At 45.7% G+C, this 21,888-nt stretch overlaps 6 protein-coding genes, 1 long non-coding RNA gene and 2 pseudogenes across 9 annotated transcripts; 6 read left to right on the top strand and 3 right to left on the bottom strand.

Moving 5' to 3' along the window:
• Window positions 1–591: 591 nt before the first annotated feature.
• On the bottom strand, window positions 592–2,174 carry LOC136187982 (uncharacterized). 2 transcript variants are annotated; one of them, XM_065975688.1, is made up of 9 exons: window positions 2,119–2,174; window positions 2,029–2,071; window positions 1,867–1,972; window positions 1,689–1,811; window positions 1,514–1,644; window positions 1,222–1,354; window positions 989–1,164; window positions 896–934; window positions 592–845 (listed from the first exon to the last, which is right to left on the bottom strand). In XM_065975688.1, the coding sequence occupies exons 3-9, from the start codon at window positions 1,920–1,922 to the stop codon at window positions 616–618; spliced, it is 888 nt and encodes a 295-aa protein (XP_065831760.1). In that variant the 5' UTR covers window positions 1,923–1,972; window positions 2,029–2,071; window positions 2,119–2,174; the 3' UTR covers window positions 592–615. The 2 variants fall into 2 exon arrangements, with proteins under 2 accessions (XP_065831760.1, XP_065831761.1); XM_065975689.1 differs by having other exon boundaries at window positions 1,514–1,632.
• Window positions 2,175–2,870: 696 nt separating this feature from the next.
• On the top strand, window positions 2,871–4,503 carry LOC136188452 (nuclear migration protein nudC-like). Its single transcript, XM_065976185.1, has 9 exons — window positions 2,871–2,912; window positions 3,142–3,234; window positions 3,291–3,356; window positions 3,415–3,498; window positions 3,552–3,638; window positions 3,698–3,757; window positions 3,814–3,879; window positions 3,931–4,007; window positions 4,056–4,503. Exons 1-8 carry the CDS (start codon window positions 2,871–2,873, stop codon window positions 3,973–3,975), a joined length of 543 nt encoding a protein of 180 aa, XP_065832257.1. The 3' UTR covers window positions 3,976–4,007; window positions 4,056–4,503.
• A 710-nt stretch (window positions 4,504–5,213) lies between these two features.
• On the top strand, window positions 5,214–8,660 carry LOC136187980 (dedicator of cytokinesis protein 7-like). The gene is made up of 16 exons (XM_065975685.1): window positions 5,214–5,318; window positions 5,374–5,497; window positions 5,561–5,745; window positions 5,801–5,872; window positions 6,125–6,257; window positions 6,315–6,400; window positions 6,488–6,638; window positions 6,687–6,772; window positions 6,849–6,915; window positions 6,971–7,120; window positions 7,177–7,248; window positions 7,308–7,530; window positions 7,590–7,722; window positions 7,782–7,953; window positions 8,017–8,508; window positions 8,575–8,660. The coding sequence occupies exons 1-16, from the start codon at window positions 5,278–5,280 to the stop codon at window positions 8,650–8,652; spliced, it is 2,265 nt and encodes a 754-aa protein (XP_065831757.1). The 5' UTR covers window positions 5,214–5,277; the 3' UTR covers window positions 8,653–8,660.
• Window positions 8,661–8,950: 290 nt separating this feature from the next.
• LOC136187983 (mitochondrial ribosome-associated GTPase 2-like) lies at window positions 8,951–9,850 on the bottom strand. Its single transcript, XM_065975690.1, has 2 exons — window positions 9,405–9,850; window positions 8,951–9,353 (listed from the first exon to the last, which is right to left on the bottom strand). Exons 1-2 carry the CDS (start codon window positions 9,715–9,717, stop codon window positions 9,001–9,003), a joined length of 666 nt encoding a protein of 221 aa, XP_065831762.1. The 5' UTR covers window positions 9,718–9,850; the 3' UTR covers window positions 8,951–9,000.
• Window positions 9,851–10,024: 174 nt separating this feature from the next.
• Window positions 10,025–12,403, top strand: LOC136187984 (FAD-dependent oxidoreductase domain-containing protein 2-like; annotated as a pseudogene).
• A 136-nt stretch (window positions 12,404–12,539) lies between these two features.
• LOC136188573 (lysine--tRNA ligase-like) lies at window positions 12,540–13,585 on the top strand. The gene is made up of 6 exons (XM_065976306.1): window positions 12,540–12,570; window positions 12,677–12,746; window positions 12,808–12,863; window positions 12,916–13,175; window positions 13,231–13,307; window positions 13,369–13,585. Exons 4-6 carry the CDS (start codon window positions 13,000–13,002, stop codon window positions 13,563–13,565), a joined length of 450 nt encoding a protein of 149 aa, XP_065832378.1. The 5' UTR covers window positions 12,540–12,570; window positions 12,677–12,746; window positions 12,808–12,863; window positions 12,916–12,999; the 3' UTR covers window positions 13,566–13,585.
• Window positions 13,492–15,263, bottom strand: LOC136188572 (ubiquitin thioesterase otulin-like). Its single transcript, XM_065976305.1, has 8 exons — window positions 15,250–15,263; window positions 15,126–15,198; window positions 14,746–15,075; window positions 14,548–14,696; window positions 14,348–14,494; window positions 14,163–14,294; window positions 13,836–14,114; window positions 13,492–13,785 (listed from the first exon to the last, which is right to left on the bottom strand). The coding sequence occupies exons 2-8, from the start codon at window positions 15,187–15,189 to the stop codon at window positions 13,645–13,647; spliced, it is 1,242 nt and encodes a 413-aa protein (XP_065832377.1). The 5' UTR covers window positions 15,190–15,198; window positions 15,250–15,263; the 3' UTR covers window positions 13,492–13,644.
• Window positions 15,264–15,742: 479 nt separating this feature from the next.
• On the top strand, window positions 15,743–16,904 carry LOC136188574 (uncharacterized). Of its 2 annotated transcripts, XR_010670247.1 has the most exons (4): window positions 15,743–16,061; window positions 16,113–16,428; window positions 16,530–16,631; window positions 16,687–16,904. It is a non-coding gene; the product is annotated as an uncharacterized lncRNA (long non-coding RNA). The 2 variants fall into 2 exon arrangements; XR_010670246.1 differs by having other exon boundaries at window positions 15,743–16,428.
• A 2,299-nt stretch (window positions 16,905–19,203) lies between these two features.
• On the top strand, window positions 19,204–21,812 carry LOC136188451 (116 kDa U5 small nuclear ribonucleoprotein component-like; annotated as a pseudogene).
• The last annotated feature ends 76 nt before the right edge of the window (window positions 21,813–21,888 follow it).

Here is a 21,888-nt window from a genome sequence, read left to right as displayed (position 1 = left end):
TACTAGGATCTGTGAGCTGAGGCGTGAGTAGGGCTGGCACTAGACCATCTACTTCCATTCCGTAAACGCTGAAAGTCGACGACGACGCATGTACGCTGAAGATATAGGTAGAGTAGCATGTCGTCTCTTTGCTCTGTGAGCCCAGCTACCTCAATCCCTTCGCCGACGGTCGCATTTCCACGCCAATCAAGCCAATCGAATACCTGGCGTCGAGATAGGTGAAAGCCGATCTGCTCTAACACAAAATCCAGCAAGACCTGGAGGAGAAAATCCGTTTAGAACTGCAAACAATATGACTAGGATTTAGACGATACTCTTGGTATGTTCATATGAGTCAGTTCCAGGCTTTTGAGCTTAGCCGATGACGTCAGACGAGCCAACACTAAATAAGAGAATGCGACCCAGAAATCAGCGTGGTTTAATGAGAAAAGCACGTTACTCCATTGCTCAAAGGTGCAATTATAAGCTTGTCTACCCCACTCACAGTACTGATACTCTTCCGGATGACTTTGACCAACTCTGGCTATTCCGTCAAAGAAACTCTTTTGCAGAGATTTCGAAACACGTACGTCACCGTAACTACGCAGCGCAACCAAAACACGTCTTTTTTATTAACTATTTTCCTGCGTCCACTGGCTTTGATTTCAGCTCAGGTGCAACCCACTTCAATTTGTCCCTACTCGGAATGCCACTCTGCCCACCGTTGCTCGGCTTCTTAATGAACTTAAAACGATTTGAGTAGCTGGACGACCACGACGCCGGTGGCGGAGTAGCGTGAGGGGGATAGAACTGGGGCTGGTACGCGGGACGAGGCCAAGAGGGCCTCGGCGGCGGAAAGGAAGAATCTAATAACAAATGACTCTCCGTCTCGCGCAATAATTATTATCAAACTTACAAAAAGACGGTGGAATTCGAGGAGAAGGAAAACGAGACACTAAAAAGAGATGAGGCTCTATAAATATTTAATATTTGATTTGTTTTGTTTTACTCGGCCGAGTCGGTTTGCGCCGTATCACTGGCTGAATGTGCTCAGGAGCCCTGGGCTCGTTCGAATCCTCGTCATCGACTGTAGTCTCTAAAGAAGGCGCTCCCTTGAGAGTCACGATAAATTCTGGACTGTCCGTTGCAACGTCATCATCGTCATCATCGTCATCGCCGTCATTACTAGAGAGTAATAGTCTTTTCTTCTGCGTGAGTGGACCCTCCCTTGTGCTAGCGTACCCTGGCTCTATCAAATACTTCTTTTTGGGGCTGGGACCGTGAGGCACGTCATCGTCGTCGCGACGACCGGAGGACATTTGAAGCCAGCCAAGACGTCCGAGAAAAGGACGACGAGATTTCACCTTACGGCCAACTAAACGCACACCAAAGGTATTATACATACGTTAATTTAGTACACAAATATATACACTACAAGCTCAACGTATTATCAGCATCAGTTGTCAGCAAACAGCATGTATATGTAAGTATCATGTATGTATGCATGTATGTATGTATAGGTATTAAATTTTACCTAAATTATTTTCCATTGCATTCCCTGTTGACGTTGACTTGGCTGCGTCAGCGAGTGCACGTTTCAATAGACTTGCATTCCTCTGCTGCGGTCCAGTAGGCTTGGGGCGGCTCAGCACTCTAATGCAACACCTGAAAGTAAAGCCCCCTTTTTATCCCTATAAATTTCTTGATACTTTTCTTCAGGCATTCGGACGATACTGGATAGTGTCGTGGGCTTGCTGACGACTGGCACTGATTTTTCACTTATAACCATGTCCGTAACGTCTACGTCATCACCGGTCAGTTTTCGGGAGAGCCTTATGAGGAGAAACCGTTCGTGTTAGTTGGTTTCCTTTTGGTGGAGTGCGTTACCATTTAGTGAACAATGGCGTCTTTATTTTGAGAAATACTTCCAATTCTGACGTCATTTCCTCTTGACTTCGTTCGTTCGCCACAATGTAGTCTGTCAGTTCATCGTCTACGCAGTTGGAAGGTGTTTTTGCAAGTTGGGGGGGCTCTCTCCGCAAATTTTACCGATATACGCGTCCAGATCCTGTAACTTTCGCTTGATCGCCAACTAGACTTAGAAATAGTCAATCACAAACGCCACAGGGCTTGCTAAACCTTTAGAGCGGCCCTGCCCTGATCAGCCGATCAGCTGCCCTGATCCATTCACAAGCCTCTAGCGCACGCTCCCTGCGTAAGTAGAAAGTATCTCGAGATAATTCTCGAGATATATTTTTTCGCGCCACATTGCACATTAGGAAAATACTAGAGAATGATTGCCTGGTGTTGGCCATCATGCATAGCCTCCCACCGCTCACAATACGCGAGCGCCTTAGATAATGTGACGTCATAAAATTTCACGCTATCATAATTCTTACTGTTGTACATATATCACAGTCCTACAGCAAACATAGTGTACGTACATACATAGAGCTCATGTTTAGGATCCTAATTAGGCGTTCTCTGATACCGGGTACAGTGTACGGGTCATATATTTACTGTTACCCGTACACGCGTACATACCCACGCTCCCACGCATAGTACTGTACATGAGCCCCGTGCATTGCGTACCGTTGTAAATTCCTCTGTTTTCGGAAGAACTCATCTTCGATGTCCCGTAGAAATTTCAAACGTTCCCGTATCAAACAAATGACGACACGGAAGAAGGCCGATTCAAGAGCGGCTGCTTCCACGGCTGTGTTTAAAAAGGTACGTTTGTACTGCTCTTGCGTGCTTTGCAAACCTCAGTCGGCATCATCACCCAACGGAAAAAAATTATGACTTGAACTTTTTTGCAATATAGTTTACAGAAGATGAGTAGTTACGGCAGTTGCTACGTACGGGCCACTACACAGCGAAAAGTTCCGAAGATGCCGAGGGAAAAGGAGACAGGCGAGGCCGCCGTCGAAGAGGCAAGCGTCGTAGACGTTGCATAAGCGTTCTAAGGCAACGTGCGCTCTCCTCAGTCGTTCGATCCGTTGGATTTGCTCACGAAAGAGCCGAAAAGAGTCGTTCTCACGCTGAAATCGTCCGAAGACGCAATTTGGGGCTGGTTCTAGCGAAATTCCGCGAACATCAAAAAATCGCACAGGTGACGTCAAATTCCGCTTAATTATTTACCTATTTGAAAATTTAATTTAGACGAAAATTAAAGCTGAGGAAGACGCTAGACGAGCCGAAGAGGAAGCGGCTAAAAAACGAAAAGCAAAGAAAGCAGAATCAGGCCCAAAAATCGTAGAATTACCAGACGAAGAAGAAGTCCCAGCGGCTAAAACTCCAAAAAATTGGAGGATGCGAAACCAGCAAAAGAACCGACTTCACCCACTGAATCAAAATCAGAAGACCAAGATTCAGATGTAAGATGAGCATCTCCAATATTTTAATTGATTAATTAATTATTTAATTAATTAATAGAGTGAGACTGATCCTGAGGAGAAGGGAAAGCTGAAGCCTAACTCTGGTAACGGTGGTGACTATGACCACTACAAATGGACACAGGTATTGTGTACCTATATAGACTCTTTCTCCTCTATTGGATCTTTTTTTGCTAGACCTTAGGTGAAGTTGATGTGCACGTTCCTCTCAAGGCTTCCTTTCCCGTTCGAAGTCGCGACGTCGTTTGCAACATTCAGCAGAGCGTCAGTCCAAACAAAAACAAAAATCACTAACTGGTTTATTTATTTATTTATTTTTGCAGCATCTTGCCATTGGACTCAAGGGCTTTGATCCAGTAGCACGCGGTCCTCTTAACGGAAAGGTATTGTGACGATTTTTCTCTGTTGCAGTATGTGGATATGTACTCTTCCCCTATAGGTCAAAGTAGAAGAAAGTTTTTGGACTCTCAAAGATAAGAAACTCGTCGTTATTCACTTAGAAAAGGTATGATTTTCTCTTGAAAATTCAAAAATCTTCACGCGTCTCCTCCGTCAGATTAATAAGATGCAGTGGTGGAATATGATTCAAACCCTGAAATAAACACAATGAAAGTTCAGCCAGAAAATTCCAAGGTAACAAAGCATAACACGCCACGCGTTCTCATCATTCCCCCTCCCTAGATTAATTTCTTCCGAGACCACACCAAGATTATTGTCTGTCCTCGCATGGGCGCCGTGAGCTATATCGACGAGAAAAGCCGCTTCCGGACGTATCGTCTCAGCGATGTTGGTCAGTACGGATGCAGCAAGGAATTGGCGTCCCGCTTGGACTACGGTCGCGTGATGGTCGAGCGTCTTATGGGAAACGCGGCGGCAGTGAAGGGGCCCGGGAAAATGGTCAAGGAACCGGAGGAGCTCATTCAGTGACACGTGCGCGGGGAGGGGATTAGTGGGTATTAGCTATTATTATTACTACGCAGTGGGGAATGCATTTTGAAGGGGGCCCCTTGTTGATACTGTCAGTCTTTTTTTGTCTTTGATTTGTGCATGTAAATACAGGGCTAGCATTTGCTAGCTTCATGACAAACACAAGTACAGCACGTTCATAAATTAATAGACTAGGGCAACGACAGCGTCAACACGAAAATAACCATAGTAGAGTTAAAAAAACAAAGAGGCACAACGTTCTTAAACAATATATGCTACTGAAAGTAGAATAGCTAAGGAAACGTGGAGCAGCTGTGGTACTCTACCCATAGAAGTTGGTTTAGGCGTAGACTGTACAGGACGGCCTGTAATGCGATCAGATGGATCTTGAGTAATAGGAGAAGTCGAAGTACATTCGGCGGTAGAGCTATCACCAGCTGACATGAAAAAGCCCACACAAAACAATTGAACTGTAACGGTTTAAACGTCACCTGTTGTTGTTGGAGGAGGATTAGTGGGGGCTGAAAAATCAATAGCCATATAAAATTAAAGCGTTTTTTGTTCCTTTTTTTTGTTCTTACGCCTACATCGATTTGGTCGCCGAGGATCCCGACGACGTTCGACGAGCTTCAGCGGTCTTTTTTCACTCCAAAGTCAATGATATGAAAGCGGCAATACGGGCAATTAAGGCGCAGTCAATCTTCGGAAAAAACAAGCTGGGGTCGATGCTCGTCTCAAAGGGACTGCTCAACCCTCAAACGTTCACGCCAAGAGAAGAGTAAGCCAGGCGTGGGAGTAGCACGCAAAGAGGAGAATAATAACCTCGTATCATACGATGACTCAGAACTCGAATTCAGATAGTTAGCCCCCACGTGCATGAATAGATAGATAATAGATATCCGAATCCGGGCATACAGTACGACTCCCGTGCGAAAGTCGATATCTCTTTCTTTCTTACGCTTCTCTCCGCTGGACGATGACGGAAACCCGTCGCGCCTTCGCGTTGAAGCTAAACAGGTATATTCCTTCGCGCACCAAGCGACGTAACCTAGTCGAAATCGCCGGGCCGCAGAAATCAAGGGGCGGCCCAAGCTCGCCAAGCGGCGTCCGTCGCCTTCACGCTCGACGAACCGAGTCCGAAAGGATCGTCGAACTATGGAACGAGACCGGAAAGCTTCGCCGAATTCACTTCGACCGTAAATAACGCTTCGTGGAAGTTGACTTGACGCGTGCATGCGCGGTTTCGTTTCTCTTCGGAGGGTCCGGCCGTTTTAGCGGAGATCGTCAATCCGGTCGATTACGAGGACTTCGTCGAGAATCACGCTTCGGTCATCGAAAAGGATCAACTTCGAAATATGCTCGTCTTTCCGTCGGACGACATCGAAACGCGCACGATGCGACAGCAATTTCGCACGATCGACATTCCCGTGCCGAGCGAAGTGCGGTAAGAAAAAAAATACCGCGAAAAAGCCAAGGAAAAAAGCAAAATTCTCTCTAAGGAATGTACGGGATCCTCACGTGCAGGAGTGCATCGATCTTTATCTCAGCGACAAGCCGCGTGTGGTCAGGAAGTAAGGAAGGGATCGGGAAGCGATGGGGTCCTCGACGTAGATTCGAAATTTGATTTTGATTCTAGTCTAAACTGTTATTTCGGTTACGCGCGATTGGGTTGTTCCAATTAGAGGCGTAGTTACGGTTACAGTTTACAATCATGTCTAGAAGCGCTGGTAACGATACCCATCATGTGGCATGCCTAAATTAAACAATTAGACCCTCCTCAATGCATTGGGTTTATTCATTAGTATGTGTGTTTTTTCATAAAGGTACAGTGAAGGCCACGCTATCGGACAGCGGGCATCGAGAGTCAGCTTTCGAGCTCCTCAGTTTGTTCGAACGTTGAGCAAGCATGAGTGCGAAATCGACGGCACTTCCCAAGAGGAAGAAATCAAGGAAGACGTAAAGCGATAGAAAATAGTGATCATACTGAAGCTGTCTCATGCGGAGGCGTGTTAGACGGCTGACGGGAAAGAGGGGAGGTCGAATACTTTTCGGAAGAGTTCTGTGACGTCGTTTTCGTTCAAAACGAATAAGTTGTCGGCGTGAGTCAATATCGTTTCGAGTTTTTAATTAATTAAAAATCTTATGTGTGTGTGTGTGTGTGTCTCTCTCTCTCGCGCGCTCTACAGTTATTATGATCTTCAGTCATCCAATGAAGACGAAGGGATTCCTTCCATTCTCGATACCGTTCATTCGGATGAGGTAGACGGACTGAATCAGGAGCGACGTTCGGCAAGCCGACAGTCCAGCGTCTTCGCCGTCTATCCTTTGCCAGACGACGTACGATTGGGAAATGATAAGAAACGTTAATCCCATTGGATTGCTTAGGAAGAGGATATCGAAAAGAGACCGCCGGCGCCGATGCCTTCAGAGCATTTTGGCCAGAAAATCATGGTCAAGTGCTTGGAACTAAAGTAAGAAGAATAAATAATTAACAGTATTTTCTTTGGTGACGGCTTCTCTCTCTTTCTCTCTCTTCCTCTATCACAGGCTAGAGTTTGTAGTTGAGCCTATTTTTGCTGTCATGGCTTTGTATGATGCCAAAGAGAAGCGGAAGGTATTCATTCCTCTTTCTTTATTACGTGTCTTTTACGCTCTTTTGCTCCTTTTAGATTTCCGAGAGTTTTCATTTTGATTTGAATTCAAAGGACATCGAAAAAATGCTCTCTCGCCACGGAACGGAAAAATGCATGCCGTCCGTCAGCCGTTCCGCAATCTTCTCCATCACCTATCTCAACACGGACGTCTATCTCGTTGTCAAAGTAAAACCTCTATATTGAAATAGGCGAAAGAAGGCGACGCGTGTTTTCCTGCACAGCTGGAAAAAGTGCTACAACAAGGAGACATACCCGAAGCGGCGGAGCCTTATATGAAAGAAATGAATAGCAAGGTGCCGTCAAACATTATTAATGACTCTTTGTGTAGTTAATTAAACGCTTTCCCTTATAGGGCAGGGAAAAAATTCGCGTGGCTGCTATTCACAATTGGGATCGCTTCGGTCGATATCGCATGCCGTTTGCGTGGACGGCCATCAATCTTTCGGAGGTTCTGAAGGACCAGTCGCCGTCTGTTGGCGGGGGAGGAGGCAGCGCTACGATTTCGAGTCACGAATCTACGGAGGGGGGAAGTTTAGGCGCCGAATTGAGGCCTCGAAGCGGAAGCCAGGAACCAGGTAAGAAAGGGAGAGGTCCTCAGAGCAGGGGATACTACTACTATAGTGATTTCTTGTAGGAAAAAGAACGAGTTCCACTCTTCCCATAAGCGGCAGCTTGGCCGTCAATCCCAAGCGAGCGAGCGAGCATGGCCATCGACAACAGCAACCGAGATCGCGAGGAAAGCGACGCCTTGAATCACGTTCTTTCAGGTAAAATTTTTTTAATAAATAATTTTTAAAATACTGTGCGTCAGTCTTGTGTTCATCAGTCTGATCAGTGTAGTAATCAACGGGTCTGCCTTCATGTGGGACATTTTCAATGGAGGCAACGGACTGATCGGTCATAAAAACGTATGCCACGCGCTGGCATTTTCTCGACTGACGTTGGATCTGTTCGTCTTCTTCGTTTTGTTCGTTGCCTTACTAGAAAGACTTTCAGCTGTAAGCCAACCCCACGTGCACAAGTGGACCTACTGCAATTCCGCTTCTATTATTTTGGCTTAGGTATTTTCGGTCGCTCTGGTGATCTCCGCGTCATTTGAGGGAACTCTCGGATATGTTCGTTCAGTTGGAAATTGCTATATAGACCTGCTCAATACCAGGTCGGCGTCTTCCTTGACTTTACTCGTCATCTTCGGTGCACTCGTTTTTCTCAATGTCATTGCCGACGGCGCTCTTTTTTACTATCTCCACAAGCTCAAGTTGATCAAAGACCGCCCCATTGATCGTCAAATTAACCGAATTTCCAGACAAAGATTGCAGAAAAATTTGTCGGTCGCGAGTTTGAAGAGAGCGGCTTCGGTCTCGAGTATTGCCGCCGTTTGCGTTGTCTGCGCGACTATTCCGATGATCCTTTCCCTCGCGTGGAATCGTAGTAAGAAATTTGACGTTGCATCTTTTGAAGGAAGCGGCATCGAAACCCCAGTTACCGTCAACGTCTCGCGAGAGACCCTGTGCCCTCAATTTTTAGAGTTTGTGCCCAATCAGTCTGAAAAGGTTATCCACTTCTTTCTCATGTGGATCATGATAGTGCCTGCTGCACTGATTGTTCCTTACGTACAGGGAATCCGAGGCAACGTTTTTCGTGACTTAAAAGCCGTCATTACGCGACGGCCTCCTGATCGCCGCCGAGAAGAATAGAAACTACATATATATTATTAGCTGCGATGTTTGTCATTGTCTTCGTTAGTAATTGTGGTATTTTATGTTCTAGGCTTTTGTGACTGTCGTGCACAAGACAAAGTCCGGTCTCTCCTTGCCGACCTCTTCATCGGCAGCGTCTTCGTTGTCCGCTGCGACGCAATCTGTATCTCGTTCGCAGACGTTTTCAACGGAGACAACCGACGCCAATCAGCCGTCCGCTTTTCAACGCGTTCCAATCAAGGTGAGGCAGCAACCGCCTAAGCCGAATCAGTCACAATGATTAAAATTTTCGTTGTTATATCCTATGCAAAGTAGCAGCAGCAAAGTTAATTAGCATCGTGCTCTCTACGCGAATAGTTGGGGTTGGGCTAAACGTTTTATCACAGTCAGCAATTGCTCAATATTTTGCCCTCTCATTCCAGATACGGCGCAGACAGGACAGTCATTTCCCAACGTAAGATTCAAAACGTTCTTTAGGAGATCGATCTTATTGGCGACAATGGCGGCGGGTCGCCTCGATAATCCAACTTTGTATTGTTCTAATTCGTGTTTTAGTTGGTAATAGTGATCTCTCGGATTATCGGACGATGCGTCGATGACGTAGAGCAGGCCTCGACATCGTTCGATATGACGAAGAAAAGCGTGGCCAAGTCCTTTGTTCTGATGAGCACCAGGAATGAGTCCAGGTATATCAGCAACTAGAATCGACGGTACATTAGACGGTGAGGGGTCCCTACGTTTTCTCGTACCTGCAACTTGCGCTGGTGGGTCCCAATACTGCACCATTCCTATGTGAGGATTTAGAGTCGTAAACGGGTAGGCGGCTACTTTAGGTTTTGCGTTAGATATAGCTCTTAGAAGAGTTGACTTTCCTGCATTGGGAAACCCGACTAGTCCAATATCAGCAATGATTTTCAATTCCAATTCTAAGACCTTTTCATCCCCAAGGCTACCAGGGGTAAAGAATCTTGGTGCCCTGTTTTTGTTTCTCAAATAGCTTGCGTTTCCTCGGCCTCCTCTACCCCCTCTTACAATGCAATACATTTCTTTATTTGAATCCATATCACTCAAGAGGCATCCATTGTCTTTTACCACGGTGCCCACTGGGACGGTCAGTATAAAATCTTTTCCATCTCTCCCGTGACAATTTGAACCCTTTCCCCTCTCTCCATTTTCTCCTTTATATTGGGGTTGCTTGAGACTGCTAAGATCTCTCGTGTTCCCAAAGGCCTTTAGCCAAATTGCACCTCCGCTGCCGCCGTTTCCGCCATCTGGTCCGCCACGTGCAGGCTGCAAAGTGCAGATCAAACCTCGGACACAGTCGAGAGGAAACGGACCAAAGGCCGCATTTGTAGATCTTAGCGCGCGCGCTGGGCAACTGCCACATCACGTTATGTTCTACGTCGTCCTTCTTCTCATCGCTGTCGCTGGTTTCGCAGCGACCGTGCCACCGCGAACGCACCACAAGTACTGCGTAATCGGCGCCGGTCCAGCGGGCCTCCAAATTGGCTATTTTCTCGAGCGAGCGAAGCGTGACTATGTCGAACGTGCCAACCAATCAGCTTCCTTCTACGTCAAATATCCGCGCCATCGGCGCATCATATCCATCAACAAGCGCTTCACGGGCAAAACGAACGCCGAGTTCAACTTGCGCCACGATTGGAACAGTCCAATCAGCGACAACGCCTCTCTTCTCGTCAAACATTACTCCCCCGACTTTTTTCCACACGCCGACGATCTCTTGCGCTACTTCAACGACTACGCGACGCATTTGAACATCAACGTTCAATACAACACGAACATCGGGAATATAACAAAAGACGGATCGACATTCGGTTTCCCCTCCGACGATCCGGAAACGGAAGGGCTTTTTTTTTATGAATGATACGAATACCGGAAGTGTATACACGTGCCAAGTCCTCGTCGTCGCTACGGGAATATGGGTTCCAAAGCGACCGTCAAAGTTTCCCGGAATTGAACATTTGGAGTATTATGATTCGATGTCGTTGAATCAGAGCGAGTACGAAGGACAGTCCGTGCTGATATTGGGTCGCGGCAATTCGGCGTTCGAGACGGCGGATCACATTGGTGGACACACCGCTCTCATACACATACTGTCGCGATCGCGCGTGAGGCTTTCGTGGTCAACGCACTACGTCGGCGACCTGCGTGCACTGAATAATCAGATATTGGATACGTATCAGTTGAAGTCGTTGGATGCTTTGCTTGAAGCTGATGTCGAGCAAATTGCTATTGAACCGTCTGATGATGGACGCTTTTTTATTACACCTTGATCGGATATGCAAGGTATGGGGTAACCATAGTAGCGAGGAGCGGCACACTCTATTATAGATATTTGCAGTATAGATATTTGCAGATGATGAGGATTTGAGTGAGTTGGGACGACGATGATATTGATTATGACGATGAAGACGCGGACGAGAGAGCTAGACATGAAAACGAGGTTCTTTCGCCTGACGACGGTCTGCCTGACGACTTCAATTTTGACAATTTTGCCATGCGTGAGCCATACGATCGCGTCATCGCCTGTTTGGGTTTCGGGTTCGATTGGTCGCCATTTCGCGACGACGTCAAACCGCAAAGGGAATTGGACGCAAAGCAAAGTATCCAGCCATACGAGGCACGTATGAGTCAACTACGGTGGATAGTATGTACTTTGCCGGCACAAATACACACTCAAGAGACTTCAGGAAGTCGTCTGGCGGCTTTATACACAGTTTTAGGTACACAGGTAAAAAAGTATTTTGTATTAATTAGAAACTGCGTATAAGATTACTTGAACTTCTTTCAGCTCGGGCTTTGCATTATTTGCTTGATTGGCGTTACGAACGCAATCCGTGGCCGTCGCGTTCCGTTCCTTACGTCGATCTTCTTGATTTTGTGCTCAAGCGTATGAATGAAATGTCGGTAGGTGGAATAAAGTGGTTGATCACGTCATTTGTTCGTCATCTAATTTTTTTGCGCTTTAGGGTCCCTATCAAATGTTTGGGTTTCTGGTCAACGTGATTCTCTTGCCGGAGGATTCGAACTCAGCTATTTATCTTGAAGAAGTGCCTATCGATGTCCTGAAAATTATACCGGCCACTCCAATCAGCGCTACATTGTTGTCAATCTCCAGTGCGGAGAGGACTTCTCTGGGCCTGGTAGCGACGTTTTTCGCGAGGATAGAGCTACGGGAGAACCAGCGGACGCGCACAACAGCAACTTTCTCCATCCGGTACTCTTCTACTACGATGCGCCTATGGAGAGTAAGTTTTCTTAGAAGAAAACATCTTATGCTTTAGTTTTCTCTTAGAAATGGCTTCTGCTCGTTTGCCCAAACCCGTCAAGATTCATCACATGGTGGAGGATTTTCTTACGTTGTGGTATGTAAGGAAGAAGTCCTTATTTAGAAATTGAAATGTTGGGTTTTTCATAGGAATGCTCCCGTGTCTCACATTTTGCCTCTTCGTCGTTTCTTCGAAGACATCCTCGGTCAAGATCTGAGGAACTATTTCGCCGACTCCTGCTTCATGGCCGCTCTGACCCACACGAACCTTCCACCCAAATGTGCCGACTACATGAATGGTCAGGGTTTTGTCGCTGGTGAAGAGCTGACCAAAGCCGCAGCACACGTGGGCGCTCAAGTCCTACTCTAAAAACCAGGTTCTTTGAATTGTATTGTGTCTCTTCTGTCAATGCGATAGATATTAGCTCGTTTGCTCATGCTTCGCACGGGCTCCGTCTAAGCGTCTGTAAGAGCAAGTTTTAAACATAAACGTTTAGAGTTGATTACACCGGCGGAAACAATGCACGTGCTCAGGCCAAGGTATCCGGTTTAGCGTGCGATTGGGAACTTCGGTGCATGCGCTGCTCCAAGAGCATGGCTGACAAAACGGAGACGATTAGCAAGAGGTCGTATTGAAATGCTTGCCGTTGTCGCGCGGCTTCGTGGGCCCGCGTTCGCGTCGTTTCATCGCCGATTCGATCGTCGCACGCTAACCGGGGGCCCTGATTTTAGTGAACAAAAGCGACGAGCCAAAGCGGAGAAGAAAGCGAAAGAAAAGGAAGAAAAGGAATTAGCGCGAAAGGCAGGATCAAAGTCGATTCCTTTTACGCGTGCGATCACGCGAAGATCCCGTCCCTCTTTAGGCCGATCCCCAACCCGTTGCAAAAGCGAAGAAAATGAAGACGAACTCGATCCGAATGTGCGCTGCAAAAAAGCGCGAAAAAATTCTCAATTCACGTTTTTCGCTTTAGCAATATTTCAAAATTCGCACGGCGGCGGTCGCCGCTCTAAAAGAAGCGAACGACAATCCGTATCCGCACAAGTTTCACGTGACCATGTCGCTGACCGATTTCATCGAGAAATACGATCATTTGGAGGCGGGCAGTCAAGAGAGTGACGTCACCGTTAACCTCTCGGGACGAATTCACGCGAAGAGAGAATCGAGAAAGCATTTGATATTCTACGATTTGAGAGGCGAGGGAGTCAAACTTCAAATTATGGCCACAGCGAAGTCAGAAGATCAGAGAAGGCGAAGGGGATAACGATGACGTACGTGTCTATTCTAGTGCTTCGACTCAAGATTTTGAACGAATTCACGGCAAAATCAAGAGAGGCGACATTGTTGGTGTCACGGGAAATCCAGGTGAGGATGCTGCAATGTTGCAAATATAGTTACCCTTCTTAATAGATTATTCGTCCTTTAGGCAAAACAAAGAAAGGCGAATTGAGTATTATTCCTCATACGGTGCTTCTCCTCTCGCCGTGTCTGCACATGCTGCCACATCTGCACTTTGGTCTTCGAGACAAGGCACGTTCGTCATTCCGCGTTTGTGTCTATTTTATAACAGACAGATATTTCACACAAAGACTCGACTCAACTAAAACAGCGCAGCAGACATAACTTTTAATCATCAAATTTAATTACACAGTCGTCCTCTCTATTGCCTTCGGTGGTTAATATATTATAGTGACGATCATCTTCAGCCACTAGAGCCCAGCTTTGGACAGTCCTCAGCCGAATCATCAGGATACAAAGTAACAAAGTCCTCTTTACCAAACTGAGAAGGCCTCATTACCTTAAGAGTTGCCTGCAACGAAAAACCAAGCAAAAACATCTCAACCTTAAAGAAAATATTTATCACGCAATGATACATAATAGCTATACGAATACCTGTTCGAGTCCCCCAGTATCACCTACAACGTTGAGATGATTTTCCATGAATGCTTCCGGGTTTGGTGAAGTGTCTCTGGCAAATAGTACATGTGCCCAGAAAGGAGCATCTTCATTACGCTGTATATTAGCATAGAGCTCAACAGCGGCTTTTAGCATCAGGAATTTGATTGATTCCATAAGGCCAAGGGTGATCCGCCAATTTTTGTCGTCATTGAAAAGCGCCAAGACGTAATCAAGTCGTTCCTTGTAGTGTTTTCGTCTAACGCATTCTCCAGCCTAAATAAACGACATATATTTGAGAAGAACTAGATTATTGATCTTTACTCTAAAGCTAAGAACTTGAAGGCAATCAGTCAACACAGGTATGACTTCTTCCTCGTCTAGATGCAAACGTTTCGCAAAACTCCATTTAGTGAGCCAGTGACAGTGAAACTGTCTCTTGAAATCTTCCACCAGCTAAGGACAGTAACGTATCTCTTATACAATTCGTTCACTTTGAATTTATTTACTGTTTTGTAGGGAAGAGCCTCCCACAGTCTGAGCATTGGAGTTCTATTTGTGAGGGCTTGGAAAAGAGACGCTCGTATAGCGCAGTAGTTATCTCCACGGATTTGTCTCAACGTGTCAAACCCTAACCCTTTGATCGCACTATATCCCTGCAAAGAGCAGCAACGTAAGTCAAGATCTACGTTTATTTCTAAGGCTATACATTGAGCACTGCTCTAGCCTTTGACGTGTTTCCCTTCCATTCCCGTTTAGCGTAACTTTCTATGTCAAAACGGTCACTGACGCCAGCACGCTGAAGACCTTTCTCTTTCTCGTGGAGTGGGCGTCTCTTTGCTGGCAACTCGGGTCCAGCTAAAACCAATTCATATTTATTACGTCACAAATTTATGACGTCACTTACATCGAACGGGTTTTTCTTTTTGAGTGCCGCTTGCCGCTTCCGCTGCCTTCCTTTTCGCCTTTCTCGATTCGCCGTCTTCCGGTTTGCGTTTCTCGCGTTTTCGTTCGACGTACGTGCCGGCAATCTTCGCTACGGCGGCCGATTTCGATTCGGCGAACTGGATTCGCAATGGTTTGTTGAGAAAGGAAAGGCCTTGCATCGATCGAAGCGCGTTTGTCGCCGCGCCGGTGTCCTTGAAGACGACGAACGCTTGGCCGCGCATTTTCACCGTTTCTATCGCTATGATGTCGCCGAATTCGGAAAATATTGCATACAGGCTTTTCTTTAGTTCTGTTTCAATGCATTTTGGTGAGAAGGGAAAGGCTTGGTCTTCAGTTTACCGTCTTTCTCCACTGTCTCGTTCAGGTTATTGATGATAATCGTCTGATTCGGCGGGATTTCCATTATTATCCGCTGCAGGATGAACACAACAATTAGTAAAAAGGAGCTGCAATGCGACCTTACATCTATTGCACCACCTGATTGCACAAATGCGTCATAATAAGTTCCCGGATGCTCTGCAGCCACGTGCGCATCCCTGGTCCATATAAGAATTACCCGTATGAGACGTAGTCTGAGACCCATTGAGACGTAGTCTGAGACCCATTGAGACGTAGTCTGAGACCCATTGAGACGTAGTCTGAGACCCATTGAGACGTATTATGAGACGTACTGAGAGTTAGTATGAGACAATGAAAAATTAGGTTGAGGACTTTCGTCACACCAATAACAAATAGGCCTATCTAACTAATCAACATTATTTCAATTTTTTGTCCCTGTTCCTAATAGCTAAAAATAATGTAACATGTCGCATTAAATTCTCTGGGGACATGTATGCGCATTGCGATTTCATTCTCACAAGCCCTGAATGCCCTTGCTCATTAACCTGACTGTTCATCGACTGCAGCACAGGGTTGATGTACGTATCAACGCAGTAGCCTTCTGAACATCTAATAAACGGTATTAGCGTCTATGCGGTGGCTGTTTTTGTAACATTATACCCTGTGTGGTTCCACCAGTGGAAACGGTCCACGAGAAAAGTTGTACCCTTACACAAGTTAGGCTCTCTGAATCAAAATGAATATTATATAGTAGACGAATTATCTAATGTCATGTACCTGTTCAGAATGTACTCGTGTAAGTTGCAGGCGTTGTCGTAAAATACGTATCTTGGTTGTTTCTCAAAAGCTGTCGCTAAAAGCTGGAATACTGTTCGCGGACTCTCCACGTCGATCAGAAGTTGGAAACCGTATGAAACACCATGACGGCAAAAGACAGTGAGAATCCCTGGAGAAAGCGTTCTGTGGCCTTTCTTCTTCTTTTGGCAGATTTTGCTTTCCTTTCTTTTACTGTCAGCTTTGTACAAAGGAAGCCTAAAAATGATAACGTTACTTATTTACTTACTTATGTTTCTATTTATTTATCTATTTCTTTCTTTCTTAATTTATTTGAGTGCACGTGCTTGGACTGCACTTACCTTCGACAAGTGGGCCAGTTAGGGAAGAATTTCATTTCGTCATCTTGGTCGAAGCTGGCAGACGATAGCTCATCGGCAGGGTCGTATGGTGACAATGCCAGGCGAATGATATCGCCGCAAAGCGCTCGACACGATGTCATCAATTCTTCAGACGAAACGTTTTCAAGGCAAGTTGATATGTATTTTCCAAGAAACGGCGCTTGCTTATAAACAGTCTCCATTTCGATTAAAGATATCTCATCACCTTCCACAAACTTCCTTCCTATAGATCTGCACATGGTTGACAAAGGATCTGTACCACCTATTTGCAATAACCCGCAACAAGACGACGACTTGGCAATGCTTTTGAGAGCAAAAATCAACGGCCCCGGTATACAGCCTTCTTCGCGATATAAAATTTGCAGAAAATTTGATAAGCTGGTTAGGTTGCCCATGTCCAGTCGTTGAACAATTTGGTCGACAGTATGCGCTGACAATGCAATCGGACCGTTTCGTCTTCCGGAGCACAATTCTGATAACAATTTCCTCGCATTTGCGTCACGAATGCACACCCTATCACTGAAACGTGATCCGTCGACGATAGGCGTGTCGATACTGGCGGGGTTCTCGACAGATGCTTTCATTAGGTCCTTTCGGCAGCCCAACGTCAAACGACAACACTTCGGGCAATTGTCCGCAGGAATTGCAGATGAAAGACTCTGTCAAATCCATGTTTTTCAATACATTGTGGACAAACCCTAGCCAGGCTTTACGCATAACTTAATTGATAGGGTATGGCACGCTGGCCAAACAATTCCATATCTCTCTTCATGTATCTATTTTTAGGCAAGCGGCCAACTAGCAGCTGCCGTATACTTCAGAAAGGGTACAGACCTAATTGTACATGGAGACGCTGCTGTGGCCGCCATAGTGAAGAAGGCGGTGAATTCGTGTGAAGATGACATTTCCGATGCTCTGAAAACGGCGCCAATAGTTGACGAAAGAGACGCTATACGACGTTCAGCTCTAAATCCGGAGTTAAAAGGCCTTCATGAACTAAAGGCTCTGATTCCGAAATTGGTCAAAATGACGACAGGTTTGCCTTGTTTATGTCTGCGGCAGAGTTGTTATTACTAATAATATACATTTACATTTCAATTACATAGTGGTTTTGTGTAATGAAATACTGTATTACATTATAGGTAGAGGAAAGCCTGGATGGGGCGTTGAGGCCAACAAACCGGATTGGTGGCCAATCGATTTTTCTTTTGAAAATCCCAGCCAGGACAGGCGAGAGTTGGCAAAAAGGACATGTTCGTGGACCGAAGTCCTACGCCGCATTGTACAATCTTATGTCACTTGGTGTGAGGGTAAGATTACGTTTACATACTTGATTTCGTACTTATTCGTCTCTAATTTCTGCAGGTACTGCAACAGCGCTGACTTCCAAGGAGGTACAAATGATCAAACCAACGTAGGCTTTAACAACAATTTTGTTCATGGTCATCATGTAGGTATTACCTGTTTCGTCTCTCATGCCATCAACCCCGGTGAAAACAGTGCAGCCTACAACGCCAGAACAACGTACAACACCGAATACAGCAGCAACGTCACCGGCGCTACTGTCTTCTCCTTCGTGGCCCATCATCATCGTCGAGCCTCCTCAAGATCTGCCAGAATATGTGACTCGCCGAAGGATGTGGCTAAATGACGAAGTTATGAATGACAGCCTTGAAATAATGGAGAAACAATTTCCAAATCTTGACGGATTTCAGGCAACAACATTAGGCGAATCGTTGCAATACCGCGTCGTCCGGAACAACAATATACAAATCTTGAACGTCAGCCGCATGCACTGGGTTGCCACCTCTAGCGACGAGGAGGGTAACATATATCTCTACGACAGCTTGTTTAGCGGATCATTAGATTCAACCCTTGAAAATCAATTAGCATCCATCTACAGAACGCACGATTCATCTTTTAACGTGCACGTGCTACCCGTTCAGCAGCAGCAGAACGGAAGTGACTGTGGAGTGTTCGCAGTCGCTTTCCTTGTAGAAGTTGCCACCGGAGGCGATGTCAACACGGTTATTTTCCGACCTGAAGCTATGAGAGGGCATCTGGCGAAGTGCATTAAAGAAAACAAATTTAGCCCATTTCCTAAAAGGCAACGACGCACAAAAATCGCTAGGGCCGAGGCCTGCACAATAACCATCAAGGTGTACTGCGTCTGCCGCCTGCCAGAGACGTTCTCCGCCACAATGTTCGACTGCGACAGCTGCCATGAATGGTTTCATAACGACTGCTTTGGGCATCAAAAAGCGCCAAGCCATTTCATCTGCAGTGAATGCAGCGCAAGGAGGGGAAGGAAGAGAAAGGCTAGAGAAATTTCTAAGAAACACTGATTTGACGTAAAGGATTGTATCGAGGATTATTTCTGTTCAGCATTCATTCATTCATTCATTCATTCATTCATTCATTCATTGATTAATTCATGTGCGTGCGTTATTGAAATAAATCTGGTTGGGTGAGCGAGTGAGCGGCCTAATTGGTAATTGTGTGACGAAAGTCCTCAACCCAATTTTTCATTGTCTCATACTACGTCTCAGTACGTCTCAGAATACGTCTCAGTCGGTCTCATAATACGTCTCTGTCGGTCTCATAATACGTCTCAGTCGGTCTCAGATTCCGTCTCAATGGGTCTCAGATTCCGTCCCAATTGGTCTCAGACTACGTCTCAATGGGTCTCAGACTACGTCTCATACGGGTTGTAAATACCTCCCCCTTCGTGAAGATATCCGGGCTACGCGAGACTACGGGGAGAGGTCTGCGATTCGTGCTTTCGTCCCTTTCGTCGCAAATCACCATCCAATCATGCTCCTGGAGATATTCGGACTGGATTTATCCGAATCCGGCGCGACGATGCCCCTCGAAGGATCCGTCTCCATACCGCAGCGGTTCGAATGAAAGACTTCAAGGGCAAGACAACGGCTGTAGAGGGATCTATCTCTTCTTCCTCTTCATATTTTAGGAGGAGAATATGAAGAGGAAGAAGAGATAGATCCCTCTACAGCCGTTGTCTTGCACGAGGTCAGTACTATAGAAGAAAAAAGGAAACTTGCTAATTTTTATAGTCGAGGTAAGAAAAACTCAAATATCGTATTAATTAATTAATTAATTAATTAATAATCCTCATTTGTTTATTTATTGATAGACTATTGTTCAAGAAGAGGATACTCAACCTTTGACAGGTTGGCCATATAGCTAATACATGTAAAGTAGTCTCTCGTTTGAGCGAGATGATATTTTTTCTCAGAACCAATCATTGCTCCCGACAAGAAAGTCAAGTTTTCTCACGTCGAACGAGACACTCCCGACACCGTTTACGACTTGGAGTGAGGAGTTTTGCATTGCGTCTTTCGTCACTATAGTAACCTTGTGTATATAAGATTTCTCGCCGATTTGATGGACAATTCCGAGTTGATTCGCAGCGTTGCTTTCATCGGTCACCTTCATCACGGAAAGGTTTAAATTGATACCTTTGTGACGTCACCAAAACGAATGTCTCTCTCTATCAGACTTTCTTCGTCGATCTTCTCATTGATTGAGCAGACTCATCCAGGAATTCATTCTAGAGAAGACAAAGACGTAGAGAAAGAATTTTCTTTATTATTATTATTATATTGATCTGGACCGTCTTATATCTAGCTTCGCTACACGGACACGCTCTTCACGGAACAGGAGCGCGACGTCAGCATCAAGAGCACGCCCGTCAGTCTCGTTCTTCAAGATCTCAAGGACAAATCGTTCTTATTCAACGTCGTCGACACGCCAGGCAAGAAAAAAATGAAAGACGGGAAAGAAAATAAATAAATAAATGAATATCTGATTGCACGCAGGTCACGTGAATTTCTCCGACGAAGTAACGGCAGCTCTTCAAATATGCGACGGCGTCGTCATCTTCGTCGATGCTTCAGAGGGTGTAAGTACAGTAGTCGTCTTACGAAAGGGTGGAAAAAAGAGAGGGTTCTCCTTTTAGGTTATGTTGAACACGGAGCGGCTGATCAAGCACGCTGTTCAAGAGCTATTGCCTATTTTGCTTTGCATCGACAAGGTGCGCGAATTCTCGCACTAACTAAATTTTTTTATGTGTAATAGATTCTCGTTCCCCCTCCCCCAGATCGATCGACTCATCTTGGAACTCAAGTTGCCTCCAGCGGACGCCTACTACAAACTGAAACACGTCATAGACGAAGTGAATTCGCTTATAGGGTAAGAAATAAATAATTTATAATGAATTGTAATGAATTGTAACGAATTTCTGAAGCCAAATTCAAAATTATTGGCTTCTCCAAACATCATACGTCAGCAGTTACGTCAGCCTGCTTAGCGACAGTTAGCGTGCGTTCAAAAAAGAAAACGATGTCGTCCGTTTTTCGTCATTTGACTTTACGCGCCCAACAGCATGGCCTATGTGGATAGAACGTTATAGTCTCTACAGTGAGCTCACCGGGTTAGACAAAAGAGACGCGGCGACCCAACTGAAATATCCGTCCTCGAACGCTACCACTTCCACAATCGTCGTCAGAATATAAAGGACAAGGAGAGGAGATGGGCAGCATCAACAAGCATCCTTAATTAACTAAGCAACGGCATGGGTGCCTCACGTGCTGCGTAGGCAACCTGCGTCATGCGCAACGTGAGTGCGTCACACGCGCGAATACTCCACAGGCAGTAAACTCTCTGCGTTCATCGCAGGAGATGAGATTCTACCTCGAAGCCTCTCGACGATCGTAAACAACTCGCAACGGAGCGACAACGAGCGTCGGCTTGGGCGGGGCATCTGGGTGACATGCAAAGACCACGTTTAGGATTCACATCCGGGCGGCCGATCGAAAATCACCATGGCAGCGGGAAAGGCGATCGATCCCTTCTGGGCCGTCTATCAGGTCCACATCGACAGCAAAGACGCTCACGAATTATTAGAATCAATGAAAATTGGCCGATTAGCACCGGAAGACGTCACGCCCCCGCCGGAACGAAGTCCTTTGCTCAATATTCGCTCACGACGACCTTTCAACGCCAAACCGCCCCTCTCGTTGCTAAGTGAATCTCATTGACTTTGATTGGTCGGGAAAAGAAGCCTCAGTTTACTATCCTGTACCTCTCAACGACGGAATCGATTGGCCAAAAGGAGCAGCGTTTGATCAGCGCATACGTAAGGAGCACGATTGCTTCTTCCTGGAGAAGCACTTGTCTCAGCTATGAATGTCAATTGCTCTGCTATTATACTGTCTACTTTAGACTTGTGTTGTAGCGCTCGTGAGCGTACTCTACTCTATTGTCTCAATCATTTTCGCGTCTAAACCGTAGAAATACAGTACTACTAAGCAAGTAGACTTATAGGTCCTTTGCTGTCGACTACTCACCCTGCCAGTAGCCAAATCATGAGACAAAAATTGCCCTGATAAGGATGGAGTTTCTGAGTGCAGAAAATTATTTTAGCCAAAGAACAGTTTGTGCCTAAAAATTGGGGATTTCTTTCAAGCGAATACAAAAAGGCAATATTTAATTGGAATCTATGATTTGCCTTCAAATAAATTTTAAATACAGTCAGCTTCCTTCTCCCAGGAAGGCGGCAGAAAAGA

This window comes from Oscarella lobularis, chromosome 6 (genome assembly GCF_947507565.1).
Source record: "Oscarella lobularis chromosome 6, ooOscLobu1.1, whole genome shotgun sequence".
NCBI lineage: Eukaryota > Metazoa > Porifera > Homoscleromorpha > Homosclerophorida > Oscarellidae > Oscarella > Oscarella lobularis.
Note: the sequence above shows the minus strand (reverse complement) of the source record. Positions and strands in the feature narration are given on the sequence as shown.